General features: G+C 53.0%; 7 protein-coding genes and 1 non-coding gene across 8 annotated transcripts; 5 read left to right on the forward strand and 3 right to left on the reverse strand.

Annotated features, from left to right (window-relative positions):
• Window positions 1-1,103: 1,103 nt before the first annotated feature.
• Window positions 1,104-2,179, forward strand: LRP88_05867 (ubiquitin-conjugating enzyme/RWD-like protein; the record flags this gene model as incomplete). Its single annotated transcript, XM_083242411.1, has 3 exons — window positions 1,104-1,152; window positions 1,235-1,532; window positions 1,594-2,179. 3 exons carry the CDS (start codon window positions 1,104-1,106, stop codon window positions 2,177-2,179), a joined length of 933 nt encoding a protein of 310 aa, XP_083101347.1.
• Window positions 2,180-2,398: 219 nt separating this feature from the next.
• LRP88_05868 lies at window positions 2,399-2,514 on the forward strand. Its single transcript, XR_014475179.1, has one exon. It is a non-coding gene; the product is annotated as a 5S ribosomal RNA (ribosomal RNA).
• Window positions 2,515-2,774: 260 nt separating this feature from the next.
• LRP88_05869 (uncharacterized protein) lies at window positions 2,775-8,360 on the reverse strand (the record flags this gene model as incomplete). Its single annotated transcript, XM_083242412.1, has 1 exon — window positions 2,775-8,360. The coding sequence occupies one exon, from the start codon at window positions 8,358-8,360 to the stop codon at window positions 2,775-2,777; it is 5,586 nt and encodes a 1,861-aa protein (XP_083101348.1).
• A 1,341-nt stretch (window positions 8,361-9,701) lies between these two features.
• On the reverse strand, window positions 9,702-10,940 carry LRP88_05870 (uncharacterized protein; the record flags this gene model as incomplete). Its single annotated transcript, XM_083242413.1, has 2 exons — window positions 9,702-10,138; window positions 10,196-10,940. The coding sequence occupies 2 exons, from the start codon at window positions 10,938-10,940 to the stop codon at window positions 9,702-9,704; spliced, it is 1,182 nt and encodes a 393-aa protein (XP_083101349.1).
• Window positions 10,941-11,307: 367 nt separating this feature from the next.
• LRP88_05871 (uncharacterized protein) lies at window positions 11,308-12,232 on the reverse strand (the record flags this gene model as incomplete). Its single annotated transcript, XM_083242414.1, has 2 exons — window positions 11,308-12,130; window positions 12,189-12,232. The coding sequence occupies 2 exons, from the start codon at window positions 12,230-12,232 to the stop codon at window positions 11,308-11,310; spliced, it is 867 nt and encodes a 288-aa protein (XP_083101350.1).
• An 869-nt stretch (window positions 12,233-13,101) lies between these two features.
• On the forward strand, window positions 13,102-14,177 carry LRP88_05872 (uncharacterized protein; the record flags this gene model as incomplete). The annotated part of the gene is made up of 2 exons (XM_083242415.1): window positions 13,102-13,214; window positions 13,265-14,177. The coding sequence occupies 2 exons, from the start codon at window positions 13,102-13,104 to the stop codon at window positions 14,175-14,177; spliced, it is 1,026 nt and encodes a 341-aa protein (XP_083101351.1).
• Window positions 14,178-14,502: 325 nt separating this feature from the next.
• Window positions 14,503-14,858, forward strand: LRP88_05873 (cyanate lyase C-terminal domain-containing protein; the record flags this gene model as incomplete). Its single annotated transcript, XM_083242416.1, has 2 exons — window positions 14,503-14,546; window positions 14,612-14,858. 2 exons carry the CDS (start codon window positions 14,503-14,505, stop codon window positions 14,856-14,858), a joined length of 291 nt encoding a protein of 96 aa, XP_083101352.1.
• A 1,855-nt stretch (window positions 14,859-16,713) lies between these two features.
• LRP88_05874 (eukaryotic rRNA processing protein EBP2-domain-containing protein) lies at window positions 16,714-18,057 on the forward strand (the record flags this gene model as incomplete). The annotated part of the gene is made up of 3 exons (XM_083242417.1): window positions 16,714-16,923; window positions 16,986-17,670; window positions 17,729-18,057. The coding sequence occupies 3 exons, from the start codon at window positions 16,714-16,716 to the stop codon at window positions 18,055-18,057; spliced, it is 1,224 nt and encodes a 407-aa protein (XP_083101353.1).
• Between the last annotated feature and the right edge of the window lie 317 nt (window positions 18,058-18,374).

Here is an 18,374-nt window from a genome sequence, read left to right on the forward strand (position 1 = left end):
GGGAATGGGAAGTAGTCGTACATGGTTGTCGTTTAGTGGTCCCAAGGGTGCTTGAGACCGAGGAGCACGGCACCTGAGGAATATTAGCCATTGTGGCCTAGAAAGGAGATTCGCTATGTAGCAGTATGCGCGCTTAAACATACCATCCTTCTTAGCCCGGTACATCAGCTATAAACCCCAACCCAGTTAGCAATTCCACTTCTTGAATCCTCGTTCACATCGGCTCAGCTTGGTCCGGGTCAACTCACGAAGAACCACATGCCAGCACCCAGAGCAGTGGCGGTGAATCGGTAGATCCGGGGCACGTGGGCCACCGGGGGCTTGGGGGGCCCATTGAAGCTGTGGTGACCGTGGCCAGCCATGATGAAGCGTCGGTTGATGTGGAAGATCGCTCGATTCGGAGGTTCGGCCTGGAGCAATTGGGGGGGTTAGCGGTTGCTGAGAGGCGACAAGAGTCGCTCGGGTGAAGGAGAATGTCGCTGACGTACGGACAGACCGAATTGGGGGACGTGGACAAGGCGATCGAGGTCGTGATGGTACGGCAATGGTCGTGGATGGAGTCGTGAGCCGAGCCAATTCGGAAGAGGCTCTGATTAGGTAAGGAAGGAATCTGATTGGCTGCGAGGTAGACATGCATGTAATCAACCAAAGACTCTCTTAGATACATGCAGATGCGTCTATCGAGTCATCATCTCTATCGGATCCCTCCCACATCGCTCGCAGTGGGGTTCCCGCTTCTGGACCCATTCCGCGCCCGTCTGAGGTAATGCGAGTGATAGCTCCAAACAAACGACAAGGCTGTCCATGTCATCGAAGATACCACCTTGCGTCTAAGAGCTGCCTTGGCCAAACTATGTTACTCGTATAATTCTCTTTGTTCATTCTTACTCTTCGTTCAACGTCTTGCATCGCTCGTGTCAAACATTTTGTTGGAAAAGAATATCCATTACCTTTGTTCCTCCTCTTCGTTGCATCTCACTTTTACCCAATATCATCAGCCGGAGTCAACAATCTTGAAACTCGCACGCGACACTTGAAAACCATCTCGCATTCTCGACACCAAGACCCACGGAAAGAGTCGACAACGGGAACAGGAGCCAACCATGGCGACTCCCAAGTTCAGCACAAAGTCCCCGACGATTCGTCGTATACGTCAGTCTCCCCGCCTCATCCATCACTCCTCCAACCCCGTCAACACCCATCTTCTTAACTTGATACTGACTTACTATAACAGTCAAGGAAGCCGCTGAGCTATCAAACTCTCCATCCGCCGATTACACCGCCGAACCCCTCGAGTCCGACCTCTTTGAATGGCACTTCACCCTCCGTGGCCCTCCCAACTCGGTCTACAGCAACGGCCTCTACCATGGCCGCATCGTGCTTCCTCCTACATATCCTCTGCGACCCCCTAGCTTCCGCTTCATGACACCTAGTGGTCGCTTCGAGGCCAATCGAGAGATCTGCCTGAGCATTAGCGGCCATCATGAGGAGACGTGGCAGCCAGCCTGGGGAGTGCGAACAGCTCTCGTGGCGTACGTTGTATCTCCTCATACGAAAAACGTGTATGCAGAACTAACGTGATGTAACCCGCAGGCTCCGAAGCTTCATGGAAACCGACGCCCGTGGTCAACTAGGCGGCCTGGAGACAACCGACGCCGTGCGACAGCGCCTCGCAGCAGAGTCGTCCTCGTTCAAATGCGCAGCCTGCGGCAAGACAAACGGCGAAATCATCAAGGAGTGCGAGGAGCGAGCGAGCGAAGCCTCTTCGAGCGCTCAGGAGGTCGAGGTGCCCAAGGAGCTGAACATGGGTTGGCGCGATGAGATGGAGGCCAAGAAGAAGACCGAGAACAAGGCGGACGAGGCGAACGACGATGCAGAGGCGGCAGAACTAGCTGAGGGATTCGTTCAGACTGCACCTATTGCCGCTGTTGACAACTCGACACCCGAGATCAACAACCCCACCCCAACCCGAACTACGGCCCCGAACCCCGCCCCCGTCCCGGCCGGCCCAGTACCCAACGCCGCGGCCCCCGTCCCCAGAGCGGCGGCACCCGGTACACAGCGACAACAAATACGGCGCGCATCCGACGATGGAGTCCCAGTCTGGCTTGACCGGACGATTGTCGTCCTGGTGGTGCTTCTGGTAGCTCTCGTGCTGAAGATCCTTTTTGCCCTGTAGGCAAGGATAGAGAGGGCATCGTCTTGGGTCTGAGTTTGGCGTATGGTGAATTGGATTTTTTTGAGTGTAGCGAGTTATATATCCAATGGAAATCAGTGTTTGTCAAGGTACATAGCTGGGGCAAGTTTTGGCGTTTAAAGATGCCTTCTCACACTGACCCCTTACGGATGACCTCCCAGAATCATCGACATGAACCGTAACAACATCCCTCCCAAGCACATACGACCATAGCCCTTAGAGAATACGGGATCCCGTCTGCTCTCCCATAGTCAAGCTGAGGAGCGCTTGAGTAGTAGTTGGGTCGGTGACGACCAGCGAATGCCGAGTGTTGTATGTCTTTCTTTTTGGCCTTTTTACCAACTTTTTGCACTCTAGAAGAGCATAAAGGCATCAACATCACATCACAGCGGTTGAATAGACAAGAACAAGCAACTTGAGCAATAGTCAATATTCAAAGGCTAGCTACTGCGAGTTATTAGAGCTACCTGATCTTAGCGAATAGCAATGCTTTTGTCATACACCTCTCACAACCCTGTGCTTTCTCCTCAAGGGTATCATGATACTCGTACATCGCAGCACCTTCCATGGTCCTGCATTAGTCGTCCTCTCGTCGACCCCTCGCTCTGAGTTGCCGTCCCCATTGCCATGGGACTGCCAACCACCACCATTCTCCTGTCGTCACTCCTAGTCCATCCTCCGACTCCTTGAGCACGCCCGTCTTCTTGCCCCAGTCGATAATCATCTGGGCCTCAAATTCTTCCAACACTGGCTTGAGTGCGCTGCACACTCCTTCGATCGACAGATATCCCCTGAGAGCAAAGACGAAGCAGAATGCACCCAAGATATCCATCCAACGTTGGGCATCTCGTCGCCCAAAAAAGTCAACCCACTGCGGTAGCACGCTCTCCTTGCGCGCTGTAGGAGGGCCCTCATAGATGGTCTTGCGGATCACATCGATATCCTCGTCATATTTGTATGTGTCTGTCGGGACCGCCTCGATGCTGAAATGATAGTACGACTTCGGGAACTTGCGACTTTCGTAGTTGCCTGGCTCGAATCCAAGAGGAATGTTGGGCACATCCACGGGCATCAGCTTGATTCTCTCGGAAGCGTTCAAGTTTGTCAATGCCATGACAGCTCCGTCTTCAAGAGTGTAAGGAACCTGGAAGGTCTCTCCACGACGAAAGACAGCGTCCAGCTTGGCCTTGAAGTCGGCTGCTTCTTGATACTTTGTCCTCTGAGCTAGTTTTCCCAGCATGTGGTAATACCATTCGTTGAGACGGTATGGCCGGCCACCAAGAGGAGCCTTCTTGCTCCTGCAGATGATTCGTTGCTGAGTCAAGTCATCAATGGCCTGCTTGAGAAGCGCGTTGTTCCGATCCTGGTCTCCCTTCGCGAGCGAGGAGAACTTTTGCCTGATCTGTTCCACTGAATACCGGCTGTCCTCCGTGCAGCACAGAGATCTCACCCAAGATCTTGCAATGACCCTGTCAGTGAGTTCGACATGTTCGTCAAGGCCGGTCAGCATCTTGTCAACAGATACAACGGCTGGGCTGCCAGTAGTAGCCTCAAACCGAGAGAAGACAGATGACTGCACATGGTGAAACTTCTCTCTCCAGTCATCCACCACGCGAGAGGCTTTGTGAGAGGTAAAGTTCTCCTCCAGAAGAGCTCTGGTCGATGGCAGATCAACACCCTTTCTGCGTGGTAGCTGAAGCGTCCAATCAATCAGTTCGTGCCAGTCATAATCCAAGGGATCATCGAAGTCAAACTCTGGAAGCTCCTCCTTCTGATACGCAATCAGAAACTTATCCTGAAAGTCCTTTGTGAGTTTTCCGATGTACGCGCCCTGATCCCGACGGGCAGTGATCCAAAATCGTCGAAGATCCTTGAGCTTGAACGACGGGAAGAGTTTCAACAGCAGTCCCCAATCGATCGCCTTGTCGGAACCACCGAGTAACACACGAACAGCAACAAATGCAGCGAGCAACCTGTCCGCTTCCTCAGAGTCAGAAGACTCATTGATTGCATTCTGGGCGTTGAGACCCTCTGATTGTTCTGCTTCGGCAGGGATGGTGGTTAAAGCGCGGGTTAGGAGGCGGACACGTTTGACTCTTGCCTGCTGGCCTTGCTGCTGCCGAGCAGTAGTGGTGCGCGCGCTCTCTCCATCAGGCCCTGCTTGGGGCACTGATAGTCTCGTCCACTCAGGGCTGTCGTCTTCCTCATCAGATGTCGAGTCGACAAGGAGCTGTCGGTCTGGGACGGCTCCTGGGAAGGACTCTGGTGTAAGTTGCCACTCTGAAGGCCATGTGAGGCCAGGAACATCGACCAACTCCATGTCGGCTCCGCTAAAGAACGTCACGAAGGTGTTGTGAGGGCCCGCTGCTCCGCGTGGTGCATGAGTGAAGGACTCGGCCCATGATCGCTCCGTATCCATACAGCACTGTAGTCTCTCGATGAAGCGCTGGTATCGACCAAGGTCGGTTCTATGCTGACGCTTCTGGCGTTTCAGCTCAAGGGTGCGTTCGTCAATCACATCCAGCATAGATGACCAAGCAAACCAGTTCATGTCAGGCATCCAGCCCTTCAGCGTGTAGCTGGCATCTTGCAGCTCAAAGTCTTGGGCGCTGATGTATGGCCAGGCACCAAGATCGCCGGAAACCAAAATCGGCTTGTCAAACACCAATTCCTTGGGGACGTCGTTGAAAGTTTCCTCTTGCACATGACGAGCTGCGGCCTGGGAGGCGCGCTTCGATAGCCACCTCGGGGGTTCCTCGTCCAGGAACGTATTGGGCTCGAGGAACCGAATTGACTCGGGGGCACCATGGGTGGCAACGCCCGCAAAGTGTTCATACCACTTTCCTTGCCCGGTCTCGTAATCTTGATGAAAGGTAATATCGTTCCGTTTGGATGCCCTATCTGGGGACGCGCTGCTGTCCCTTGCCGCCCTCTTGCGCCTTCTGCTTCGCTTCTGAGGTGGAGGTGCATCTTCGTCATCATCGTCCAGTTCTTCTAAGGCTCTCTTCTGTGCAGCTCGTGCCACATACACTGGGGCATCCAGCATCTCAACCTCGATTGGAAGATCTCGACGGCCGCGGTTGAGCAAGTCGTGGTCGGCCAGAGCGTCAAAGGGTGGCGGTATATATGTATCTGGGTGAGCTGCCTTGATCTTGTCGAGCAAATTGGTGGCTTCAGGGGAGAATGGATCAACACCGGCCTGAACTATGACGTGACACTTTTCAGTCATGCCCTTGGTACTGCGGAAGCTGTGCCAGTGTTCGGCGACGACCTTGTTCTTCAGCATATCCCGAAGCACGGCTTGATACGCGCGCACTTGAGGGATTGCTTCTGTCGGAAACATTTGTGTCCAACGTATCGTGATCGCATGCCAAAACGGCTTACCCCCTGGAAAGACGCCGGATTGCTCTGTTAGGATCTCTTGAATAATCTGGCGAATGCGAGCACTCAGAGCAGCCTTGGATATGGGGGTATCGACAACTGCCGGTGATCTGGGCTTCACAGCCAAACTGCCACCATTGAGTATACCATTGCTACCTTCCTGGCCGTTGGTTGCAGGGCCCTTTGGCTGGGGAGTCTCAGACGTTGACTCGGGTGCTTTCGTCTGCGATCTCGGGCGAGGGGTCTTTGGCGAGCTTGCGGACAAATCGAAACGGTGCAGTGGCCCGAGAACAGGACGTGGCTGTCCATCTTCATTCTGCACAAGGGCGCCGTTGGTCCCATTCGATAGGGGCGTTTTCGGGGTGTCAAAACTGGTGACCGGAGGGCGTCGCCATTCTGGGTTAACATGAAACGAGTCGCTTTTGAAACTGACGGTTGGTCGTGAAGACCAAGATAGCCGGGCAACTGGGCCTCGTAGTTTCGAAACACGTCGAGCTGGAGTTGAGAAGCTCTCCTCCTCCACCTCTTGGCCTTGATCTTCTTTCTCCGGCTCTGCCTGATCGGGTACCTCAGCCTGTGGCGACTTATCCTCTGCGGGAGTTGGAGTTTCGGGCTCTTCAACCTCGGAGATGACTCGCTTCTTTCCGCGCCGGACTGGGCCTGCCGTGGCTTCATCGAATGAGGGGTTGCAAGCCGTCCTCGACTTTTCCAGGTGGTATTTCAAACCAATGTCGTTCTTCCAGCTGCCGCCGCACTTTTCGCAAACCCATGGGCGTGGACCAGAGTCGCCATCGGTAGTCTCTGCCGCATTTCCCTTCTTCCTTGTCTCGCCCCTTCTCGGGCGACCGCGTTTTCTATTGCTCAAGGGGTTCTTGATTGCCACTTCAGCCTCAGGTTCCTTCTCATTTTCATCTCCGTCCTCGATGTCCTCGGCGTCAAGAGCAGCGCCAGCGATTTCAGTCTCTGCTTTCTTCGCTGAAGATCTTGTTGACCTAGTACGCGTCGCTCGTGCAGGTGTTGCTCGTACAGGGGTGGTAACAGCTGGCTGACTCTCGGAAAGCACGTCTTTGAGATGGTCTGAAGACACCTTGAGAGTAGCTACAAGCGTATCAGCGTCGCCTGAGCCTGATGGCGTATCGTCTGGATTCAAGGTTTGTGATTTTTCTGGCGCTGTCTCCTGCTGTGTTGTCGAATCTTGTGCAGGCGCGCCCGGCTCTTCAGCTGCTGTACCCTGCGAAATACGGACCTCGTTCGAAGAGACACCGTTCTCCTGGATACGGTCCTTTTGAGTCGCGTTCTCTTGACTTGTGTTCTCCTGGGTGTCGGTTTCATGAGTTCCGCTCTCCTGAGTTGCGTCCTCTTGAGCCGTGTTCTCCCGAGCTGCTTGCTCTTGTTGTGGCACTGGTGATTCTTTAGGCTGTTTTCGGTTTGCCCTGGCTTTTGTAGCAGGAGCAGATTTCTGCTTCTTTGCGTTGCCCTTCTTGGGACGCCCCTTGTTCGTCTTTCGAGTCGCCAGACCCAGGTTGCATAGTTCCATCAATGTAGTGGAAGCTTCGCTAGAGATGCTTGTAGCAGGTATCGGGGAGAAGCCGTAGGAGTCGGCGAGAGTTGTCTCATGGCTGTGAGAGCCGTCGTCGCCATTTGCCATTGGAGGCGGAAGCATATCGTTCTGAGCAAAATAGCGATATGAAGCTACCTTTCCAGTCCTGGTGTGCTCACTGCGAAGTTGAAAATGGGATAGATGAGCCGGTTGCAGGTTTGGGACGGACAAAGCGGTGGTCATGGAAGAAAGGTGACGGCTATAGGACGGGCCTAGGGTCAAGGCATAAACGTCTGGGTTTGTCAAGCCGGTCTCGCCAAGTCGCTGTGCCATTTCCGCAATGATGACAGGAACTGGCTTATCCAGCGACCACGGTGGTGCTGCAGCGACTTCTGAAGCGTTAGAAGTCTGGCCGTCGGCCTTGGTTCCATCGAGCCCATCCAGATCAGGGTTTCTGGGCATTTTCGCCTGCTTTTTGCCCGTAGCCAAGTAGACCGCCCAATCCTCAGAGTTGAAGTCTCGGACATATTTGATACAGTCTTTGAACACCTTCTCCCCCAGCTTCGCGGCGACGTATTGGATGACACCTCGGGAGTTGAGAAAACGGCACACCTTGGCAAGGACCTTCATCTGCCAGCGCATTCCCAGCACGCCGAGCTTGGACTTCATGTCAGTCATTCGCAGGACACCCCATTCCTTGGCGATGGCCATGATGGTTGTGGCCAAGGCTGTGTAGTCGATAGACTCTCCAGTCCATCGGATGTGCCAGGGAACTGGGTCGAGGTTGTCAACTAAGACTTGGCGGGTGAGGGTCATGTCAGGGCGGACTTCATCTCCCCCTTCACTATCCTTTGGCAGCGGCGGCGCGAACAGCTTGAGCCACATCTTACTCGTCTTGGTTCCTCGTACGAGTGTCGTTCTCTTGGCGATGTAGCCCTTCTTAAGAAGCGCATCGGTTCGTTTGGGAACGGACCTCTTGTCTTGGTCGACGAGCCGGCCGAGATCGCCCTGCAGGATACCTTGGGTGGTCGTAGAAGCAATTCCAAGCAATAACATCCATTCAGACTTGGGTACCCGCTTGTAGTCAACCGCATGGCCGGTGAGAGACTCCCACATGGTCTCCTCGGATGCGTACACCAACACATGTTGAGGAGCTGTGCGGGTTTCTGATGTTGATTCTGAGGGTTCCGCATCTTGCTCGTTGGCATTTGCGGGTGGTGCAAGTGCCAATATCTCATCCAATGTGAGATGGTTGTACTTGCGATTGGGACCAACAGAGATGTCTCGTCTTGAGACAAGCCAGCTCCAAATAGTAGAGGCAGTACGATGCTGTACCGCGGGATCGCCCCCACGTAGTTGCGAGAGAGGTTCAGAGTGAGTTTTTGAAGGATGGTGAATCGCGTCCAAAACGTCGCCCACGGGACACCCTGAAAGTTGATCTTGTCAGTTTCTGTCACTACAACAACGAAACATAACAAGCAGTCAGTCAAACTTGCCCTGTTCGCCGGCGCACGAGATGTGCACCAACAGGCCCGCGATCAAGCCTTCAAGCTCCGATGCCATTTCATCCAAGTTACCTTATGGCTCATTCTCGAGTCGAAGCGATGCCTTAAAAAAATCTGCACAGGAATCGTCTGGGGCGAATTGAACAGAGAAGCCCCGGGTCGTTTGGGTTTGTCGTACTTTTTTTTCCGGTTGCTGCAGTCGAGGCAGATTGAAGTGGGGATGGCGGGGTGATGGAGAATGAAGCTACGCCAGCTGTGGCGGTCGAGACTGATGACATAAGCACTCTTGGCAGATTGGGGACTCATACCTGCACCACCAGCGGTGCAAATAAGATCACGGGACTCTTGCACCACTGACGGTGCAGGTATGGAGAGCCATGATGAACTTGACCTAATGATACGTAAATTAAGGGATGAAATTATCAAATAATGATAGCTTCTTTATTAATTTTACAAAGTTATTCTTGTAATTATTTTATATCCTTTCGGTACTCTTTTGTTCTTCTGTTGCGTTGGTAACTGTTATGCTTTTTCATGAACGGGTGCACTCAGCTACCAACAACAGCAGCTCCTTCGTCCGGCCATGACGAAGGTATATCACGAAACGAAAGGTTCTCACAATGGGCAAATGTTGATCAAGAGTATCATAAACATTTGCTCGACTAATTCGTAACGTCTGAGCTAAGTTCGTCAAGTCATAGGCCTGAGCACCCTGGTAAGTACCATCCCCTGGATTGAGCCAGTTCCATGCTCTCAGCTCACTCGTTTGACCCCATACCTAAGCACACCACAAAGAAACTCTCGAACCTGCACTCCCAACTCAGTTGAGAAGGGAATAGTTGATCGCCTCAAGGCGAATCTCCTCCAGGGAGGCCGGGTGGGCAACAACACACAACAGCTGGAGCTCCTGGATCGCCGTCGCGTGAGAGTTGACATCACGAGGATCCACAGTTTGTCCTCCAAAGACGTTGAGTTGATGTCCGCGGACCTCGGCGGCGACTTTGCTCCACTGGTCGACGATCTCGCGGTTGAAGCGAATGCGATAGGTTGCCGCCCAGGAGATGGCGGTCCAGTCGCTCTAGGACTGGTAGACGAACTTGGCGGCAGTCTTGGACTTTCCGTGCCAGAGCTCCATGAAGTGCAGCTTGGGCATCTTCATGGCAAACTGTCCTGCTCGCACAATCAAGTCGCAAGTCTCCGGGGTCATGCTTCGCATCAGGTTGGTCGTCAGGGCCAGCTCTCGGAGATTATGCCAGACCCAGTGGCTCTTGCAGGCGTTGAAGAACTGAGTCGCATTGGTCATGTACGAGACGGAAAGCTTCTCAAGAGAGAGGCTGAGGTGTGCCATGGCGATTCCGACCTCAGGAGAGGGGCTTCGCACGCGAGGCTGTGACTGCGCCCAGAGGGAGCGGCTGAGGATGTGCTTCTCGTGAGCCTCGTTGAAATCCTCGAAGATGACCACGCGTCGGAGCGTCCCAGGGAGTCTCATCAGCATGAGCTCTCCATAGCCGAGGCCTACAATGGTTAGTCTCCTGGTGATATCTCTTAGTGGTGAGTGTGAGTATTGCTTACGGGGGTTATTGTACGGGATCAGGTAATACTTGCGACGTGGCTCATAGAAGATCTCCTTGAGCTTTGGAAGACCATCAATGATCTGTTGAATGGTCGGAACACCAATGACACATCGAGTGTGTCGGCGCACAAGCAGGCCGCCGATGGCTCGGACAGGAGGGAGGTCTTCGATGTTGGGCTGAAGGCCAAGGCCGTAAGGACGACGCCACATGTTTTCGCCATCCATCTCGCGAAAGGTCTCATCGCAAGGACCCTCGGGTCGGTCGAGCTCACAGATCAAGTTGAAGTCGGAGTCGATGTAGACATCCTCCCGGAAGGTATGGTCGAAGTCGCTGCGGGACCAGATGCTGATCTCCAGCTTGATATCCGAAGCTCCGTCTTCATCCCAGTCATGAAGGATGGTGAAGAGCCCGATGATGGATCGTCGAAGCTCGAGGTGATCGTTCTGGGGGGCTTGGTTCAGGAGTTTGTGGTCGCAGACATCGCATTCATATCGTTCAAGCTCGATACGGAGCCAGATATGCTTGACAAGGTGTTTCTGGCGATGAATGTAACGGTAAAAAGTTTGAAAATAGCGTCGATCGATGGTGATGTGACGATAAATCTCCTTCTCGAAGAACTGCTGCCATTCCTTGGAAACGAGGGAGTAGTCGGTCAGCTTGCCGCGAGGTCGAGGGTATTCTTCGAGCATCCATTCGTAGACCTTCAAGCGAAGCTCATGGGCCATGTCGTTCCAGCCAACCATCTTGGCTACGGGCCTAAGACCAGGCTAAGGCGAGGCTAAGGCGAGGCTAAGATGAGGCTCAGACTAGTCGATGTCTATGAGAGTGGTTCGGAGACTGACGTCGAGACGAGGGAGACTCACCTTGAAGTTGAGTGGAACAGCAGCTGTCAGGGACTTGAAGATGAAAGAGGAAGATGTCTGGCGAGGAATCGAGAATGACTTCAAGTTTACTGGTAAATATTTATATCCTGGAACAGGTTATTCACATCTTGCACTGGCGAATACTGAATATTACTGAAGCAATCAAGTTCCCCGTTTGATATGTTTCTCCTTTTTGTTGCCAAACGCCTCGACTCCAACGCACGCTACAATTGCAAGTCCCCGTTCGCTATGCTCTATTCAGCTTGGCCTGCTCATGCTCCCGAATCCGTCGATACGCATCCACGACGTCTGCGCGAATCTCCTGCAGTTCCTCCCGGCGCTTAAGACTGCCCGCCGATTTGGGGACATTTCCCACGTTTGCCGTGGCGCCCTCCACCTTGAGCTGTCGCGACGTGCCCTTGTTCAGCTCAGGGGGTGCTTGGGCCTGGTCATGCACCGCAACCTTGGCCTCAGCCCTCTTCTTCTTCAGCTCAGCCCATGGGTCGTCATCGACCTTGCCGCGCTTCCTCCTAGACCTCTTGCTCAGAGCCTCGTTGAGCTCGGACTGAGCCAACGCTGTAACACCCGTAGGATCCTCGTCCAGTTCTCGGCCAATGGCTTCATCAGCCTCCTCCTCGCGCTGGTCCTGGATCTTGCGCTCCTCAGCGCGCCATTGATCGTAGAGCTTGTGCATCTTCCTCTCCTTCCTCGTACGGTAGACCTTGAGACCAGCCTCATCCTTGCCATCCTTAACAACCGTCTTCTTTGTGAGGCCAGCAACGGGTAGAGCAGCATCTACACGGTGAGAGAAGGACCGCAGATCCTCTCCGGGTCGAATCTTGAGCTCGGGTGCTTGTTCCTTCGCAGTCGGCTTGCCATCGGTTCCATCGTCGAGTCCAGACCTCACTTTCTTGCCCTGCGCGACAGCCATGAGCCGCCTAAACGCTCTCGGTGCGTCGTTTTCCTTGCGCGCCTTCTTGCCTTTTTTTCCCTTTTGGGAACCATCTTTCCCGGCATTCTTCAATCCGACTGGGAGAGATCGCGCTCGTTGGGAGGGGGGCAGATTGAATCTACAAGCAAGTGTCAAAAGCGCAAACGGAGGATCATTGTACAGGGCATCAGACTCACTCTGCTTCGTCGTCACCCCTCTTTCTCTTGTGTTTGTGTGGCATGGCTGTGATTGAAAGAGGACAAGACAATGATAATTCCCCTTATTCACTTTCGAAATCGTAGTCGTTTGATCGGAGGGCGTGATCGTGAAGTTGCAAGGTCGTCAAAGAGACATTGAAGTTGAAGTTGTCGCAGTTGGATGGAGCAGTCCAAAAATTCTCTTATCGGTGTTATCTGGGACCTATCGCTCTAAGGTTCCCCTCAGTAGGAAAAGGTCACTGGCCATGCGAGTACAACCCCAACCTCCCAAATAACGTACTCTTGTAAGTTTTTCCGATTAAAAATACTTAGCCAAAATAGTCTATACTTACGGGACTCAGCCGAGTCCATGATTCTTCAAGACATCAGAAGAGATTCACCTTCATCAAAGGCACCACCTACCCAGACCTAGACAAGAATGGCACACTATAGGTAGGCAATGGGAACTTCGTCAGGAGAGACATAGTTTAGAATAAAATAAGCAAAGAGAAATCTCACATAATGAATTATATTCTAAAGTCTTTATATATGACCTTAGTTTTATACTCATAAGCCTTAGATGTTTGCACCGCCTCGAATTACCAACTCAGTATCTCACCAGTCTCTTATTCCTGTTTTAGCTGTTACCTGGATTCTTGAAGATATTATGCGGTTCCATGTCGATATTAAATCTCAAATCTATCCGTCTCGCCCTCGGCGCCGTTGAACGGAGATGACCCAGCCATCCATGTCGAGTGGGGCCTCCGCCTCTCCCGAACAGCGACAGCCATGGTGGTGAGACTTCCAATGAGACTCTTTCACTCCATGTCCATGGAACGGCGAATATCCTCAACATAATAACAACATATTTATGGGATTCATGTCAAGTTCAAGGCCAATCTTTGTTTGAAACATGGCTTCACGCAAACCTAAAGCCCACAATGGGGCCAACAAAGCGGCACCAGGCCTTACCGCTCAGAGGAACCCCTATGTCTTCGCCTTAGGTATAGTCGGAGCAGCCCTAAGGCAAGTCTCGACACCTTTTAACCTCTTACTCGCCAGCTGACTATGAGAAGCACCATGGCCCTTGTGCTGGCCCTCATTGTTGGCGTCACACCCCTGATTTGGTCTCAAGGCCCAAGTTCATCAACAGTCGAGTCGACCTCCGATCCAACTCTCGGGCTCGGCTCAGCACTTCCAATTCCCTGTCATTCACACAACGACTACTGGAGGAGAGTGCCATTTTACTCAGCCATTCACGCTGGCTGTATTGGCATTGAAGCAGATGTGTGGGTGGTTCAGGGTGAACTGTTGGTCGGTCACAACCTGGGATCCCTTTCCAGCGGCCAGACTTTGACGTCCATGTACATTCAACCACTGGTTGAACTGCTGCAGACAAAGAACTCAGCAAAAGGTTCAAACATCCCGTTTCGAGGGGTGTACGATCACGACCCCAGCCAGACGTTGGTCTTGCTGGTGGACTTGAAGGCCGACCCCAACAGCTCTTGGCCGCTTTTGTTGGAAAGACTGGAGCCTTTGCGCCAAAGAGGATGGCTGAGCCATGTGAACAACGGCGCTTTCATCTCAAGGCCCATCACAGTCGTTGGAACCGGCGATACCGAGGTTCGTTTGGTGAATGAAGAGACTCCTTTTCGGGACGTCTTCTTTGACGCACCGCTTAACGAACTCGAGGAAGGGGAGTTCAGCTCTCTCAACTCGTACTACACCAGCGTGTCGTTCGAGAAGACGATCGGCAAGATTGGCCGTGGAGGTCTTCAGCCGGAGCAGCTGGCCAAGCTGCGGAACCAGCTTTCCCAGGCTCACAGTCGAGGGCTCAAGGCACGATATTGGGGCATGCCCTACTGGCCGATTCATGTGCGGGATCAACTCCGAGAGCTTCTAATTGACGAAGGTGTTGATGTCCTCAACGCTGACGACCTGGTGGAGGCCAGGGACATATTTGCCAGGCGAGGACGCTTGGTCAAGTAAAGTCGATAGCATTGTATCAACACAAACCGATCTATTCATGCTGACAGACCGTGATATCACGAAGTTAATGTTGACACTTTCTGCCGAGTTCCGCACATCCACCCTTGTCGAACCATCTATTCCCGAGTCTCCGGAATATCACCGAATGCAGACCCCATCTAGATCAGTACACACCTATGACACGTCATGGAGCACAACCCCGCAAGTTTGTCAGGATAGGAAACCTCTCCGACATGCAGATCTGAGGTTCCTTGATAAGATCTCGCCTCTCCCTCATCCAAGAACCAACAACAATATCCCGCCACCATATCCTCCCTGCACCACCATGGCCAGCGAAGGACGCATTGCTACCCTCGATGTGAGATACCCGTGATCCCGTTGTGTAAGAGTTTGTACTCATCATTCTCAACCAACAAGTCGACGGTTGCCGACAGGCTCCCGGTTTACTCGAAGCTGCTCTTCGACGGCAAGGCCGCCAAGGGTCTTAGCTTCGAGACAATCGCAAAGCATCTCGACAGGAGCGAGGTTGCTTGCGCGGCCCTGTTCTACGGCCAAGCCACAGCCTCACCTGAGGATATTGACCGCCTCTCGGAGCTGTTGGAAATCTCCAAGGAGACCTTGACAACCCAGATGACAGGGTTCCCCAACCGTGGCCAGGCCGGTCCCATGCCCCCCGGTTGAGCCTCTCATCTACCGACTATATGAGATTGTGCAGAACTACGGATACGCTTACAAGGCAATCTTGAATGAGAAGTTTGGCGACGGAATTATGAGTGCCATCTGCTTCTCCACCACCGTGGATAAGGAGGTGGACGAGGCGGGCTCTCCATGGGTGGTTATTACACTGAAGGGCAAATGGCAAGTCATATCCTCCCCCCTAACGTCAAACTCACACTAACCGTCTCAGGCTCCCTTTCAGTCGTTTCTAAAGATAGTGTTGCTGTTAGTGAGTGGCAGTCGGCTGGCTGCTCATCCCGGATCCAACTCTTCCGCCTCACCCGCCGCCTCTACGGGTATTAAGCCGGTAACTCTTTTGAAATGAGTCAACAGGATTAGGCTATTACGAAATATCATGAAAATACGAGTCATTTTTCTTAAAGTCTCACCACTTAGGCAGAGGCAGTTGTGGCCTCTGCTGAAGAACAATACTAAGCCCATACAAAGAAACCCTTGCTCCGTATCCCTGCCTCCCACTTACTTGCATCACACGATGACATCCCACCTGCCATGTTCAGGAACAGGCTTGTTTTGGCGTTCGCTAGCGTCTTTGATGGAACATGGGCAAGTTTCTTCAGGTGCGCCATGACATGGTGGCGGTCGTGATCTTTTTGTCCCCTGACAACACCACGCGAAGAACAATAGTAAGGCATCTTGCACGGATCACAGGCCTCACAACCAACGTCTCATCTTAGCAAGTCTTGGTTTACACTCACTTGTCACAAATGTCAAAATGAGCTGGAGAAGTGACCAAAGTCCAAGTATAAAGAGGTCCTCATCCTTCCCCAAAACCAGAATCTTCAGAACACGACAAACACAAACATCCACTTACAAACAACACTCTTTCCACCATTCTCAACACAGAACACTCTCTGACTTTTCAAAGTCTCTCCACCCCAGCCTTCATCATGCCTGCCTCATCCAAGAGCACCAACGTCCAGGCCGTCGGCTTCCCCATCGGCTGCAGCGTCATGGCCAAGCCTGTTCCTAAGGAAGCTGTTGGCTTCCCCATTGGCTGCACCATCATGTAAAAGCCCTGCATTCACTGTCTTGAAGGCGAGGCCCCGAGCTGGTGATCCGACAACCTTGAACCAGCTCTCAACACTCGACCACAACTCAATACGCAATACACACGAGCACCAGACGAATAATTCTCGCCTTCACGACAACCAAGAGGAATAAATGACATGGGGGAAGACGGGTACCATTGGCTTGTTAACCTTATTACCTGGCTCTGGGTCAAGGGACGCCAACACTCAAAAGCCACTTTTACCACAACATGCTGCCTAGTTTGATCAAGCGCAAGATGGGAACAGGACAGCCACTAGAATCTACATGACGGGGGAGATTGACTTTTGCCCACATTTTACTTTATAATTTCTGTAATACAAGCCCTTGGACCGAAGTTTGGTGCACTGCCCGTGACATTGGTTTCCCTGGTCATCCATACTTGGTCAAGACTGACTAAATATCGTAGAAACTGTAGAAACCACGCCAAGTTATTATATAAGCTTCAACAGTCTTGAACAAAGAAATTCTTGACACAAAGTTGGTGTAATAAAGGGCAAGGAGTATCTGTAGGTCGTCAAGCTCTAAACGTCTCGATTGGGAAATGGCCCAACCTTCCCTTCCGCTGCAGATGCGCAAGCGCAAGCGCAAAAGACCCACTAAAAAAATGTCAAGGCGGTGAACCCCATGGAGCGGCAGAATTTGGAGATTTTTCCTTAGCAGGCGCTCCAAGTGCTCAAACAATTTGCCTTTGTAGCGATTAACCCAAAGAAACGCGCCAACGTCCACACTTTGTCAAGTTTTCGCAATCATGGTCACCAAGGGAAAGCTCAAGATGGCCCTGGCCGCGGAGAAGGGCACAGACTTTAAGAAGCTCAAGTTGAAGCGGAAACAGAAGGAGGCTGAGAAGCGCAAGGCTGCTCGTCGCGGGGCAGCTGAGGAGAGTGATGAGGAGGAAGAGGTTGAGAATGAGGTCGCCGAGGATGATGATGATGAAGACGAGGAGGATGAAGAAGTCCAGGTTTGTCTTTGGCCTCAATTGGAGGGAAATCGCACCTTGGACGGCACACTGACCAGTACCAGTACAACCTAGAAGGCATCGATGACAGCGACGACTCGGACTCGTCAATCGAGCTCGAGGAAAATATTCCCCGCAAGTCAAAAAAGAACGCCTCGCCCGCAGCAAAGAAGGTCGCAGACGAGGAGGAGGAGGAGGATGAAGAGGAAGAGGAAGAGGACGACGAGGACATCCCCATGTCGGACCTCGAGGACCTCGACGACGCCGACAAGGAAGACCTCATCCCCCACCAGCGCCTCACCATCAACAACACCACCGCCCTCCTCGCCGCCCTCAACCGCATCGCCATCCCCTCCGACAAGTCCGTCCCCTTCGCCACCCACCAGTCCGTCCTCGCCGAGTCCGAGACGTCGGCCTCCATCCCCGACGTCCAGGACGACCTCCAGCGCGAGCTCGCCTTTTACTCCCAGAGCCTCGACGCCGCCCGCCAGGCCCGCAAGCTCCTCCGCGCAGAGGGCGTCCCCTTCTCCCGCCCCAAGGACTACTTTGCCGAGATGGTCAAGGAAGACGCGCACATGGAAAAGGTCAAGGCCAAGCTCGTCGAGGAGGCGTCCAACAAGAAGGCCGCCGCCGAGGCCCGCAAGCTGCGCGACCTCAAGAAGTTTGGCAAGCAGGTCCAGGTCGCCAAGCTCCAGGAGCGCCAAAAGGCCAAGCGCGAGACCCTCGAGAAGATCAAGACTCTGAAGCGAAGTGAGTATCGCATGGTCTCTATCTTATTTCTTTCACTTGCTGACATTTCCTTTCCCAGAGCGACAAGAATCTGGCGGTGCCGACCTCGGAACCAACGAGGCCGATCTCTTCGACGTGGGCGTCGAGAGCGAGATGAAGAAGCACAACCAGCGCTCCGGCGCCGGCCGTGGTCAGATGGGCGCCGGCTCGGGAACCGTCAACCACAAGCGAGCCAAGAAGAACGAAAAGTACGGCTTCGGCGGCAAGAAGCGCCACGCAAAGTCGGGCGACGCCATGAGCTCCAGCGACCTGAGCGGCTTCAACGCCAAGAAGATGAAGGCCGGCGGCAGCAAGGTTTCCAAGTCGCGGCCCGGCAAGGCCAGGAGGAAGGCCATGGGTGCCCGGTGAGAGGGTTCGAGTTGATAGATAGAGTTGCTGAGAAAGGTGATTTGTTGAAGGCGGCATTTCCATTGAAAGAAAAGGCTGGAGATGAAGGAGAAGGGCTGGCGTTTCGGGTCCTCATTCATACATGTAAATCGAAGCCATTTGGTCACTATTCACATTTTTATCTGACCAAGTTTACTCTTCATAAAAATTACCTGTGAGCCGTGTAGGCATGACTTTGTCTTCATGTCCATACCCACGTCCTCAACACATCTCACTCCATCAGGCACTCGGGTGTTTGAATTCATTGGTCATTTCATCTATACCCAAAGGAATATGTA

This window comes from Fusarium phalaenopsidis, assembly GCF_050370095.1.
Source record: "Fusarium phalaenopsidis strain FUZ10S chromosome Unknown contig_32296, whole genome shotgun sequence".
Lineage (NCBI taxonomy): Eukaryota > Fungi > Ascomycota > Sordariomycetes > Hypocreales > Nectriaceae > Fusarium > Fusarium phalaenopsidis.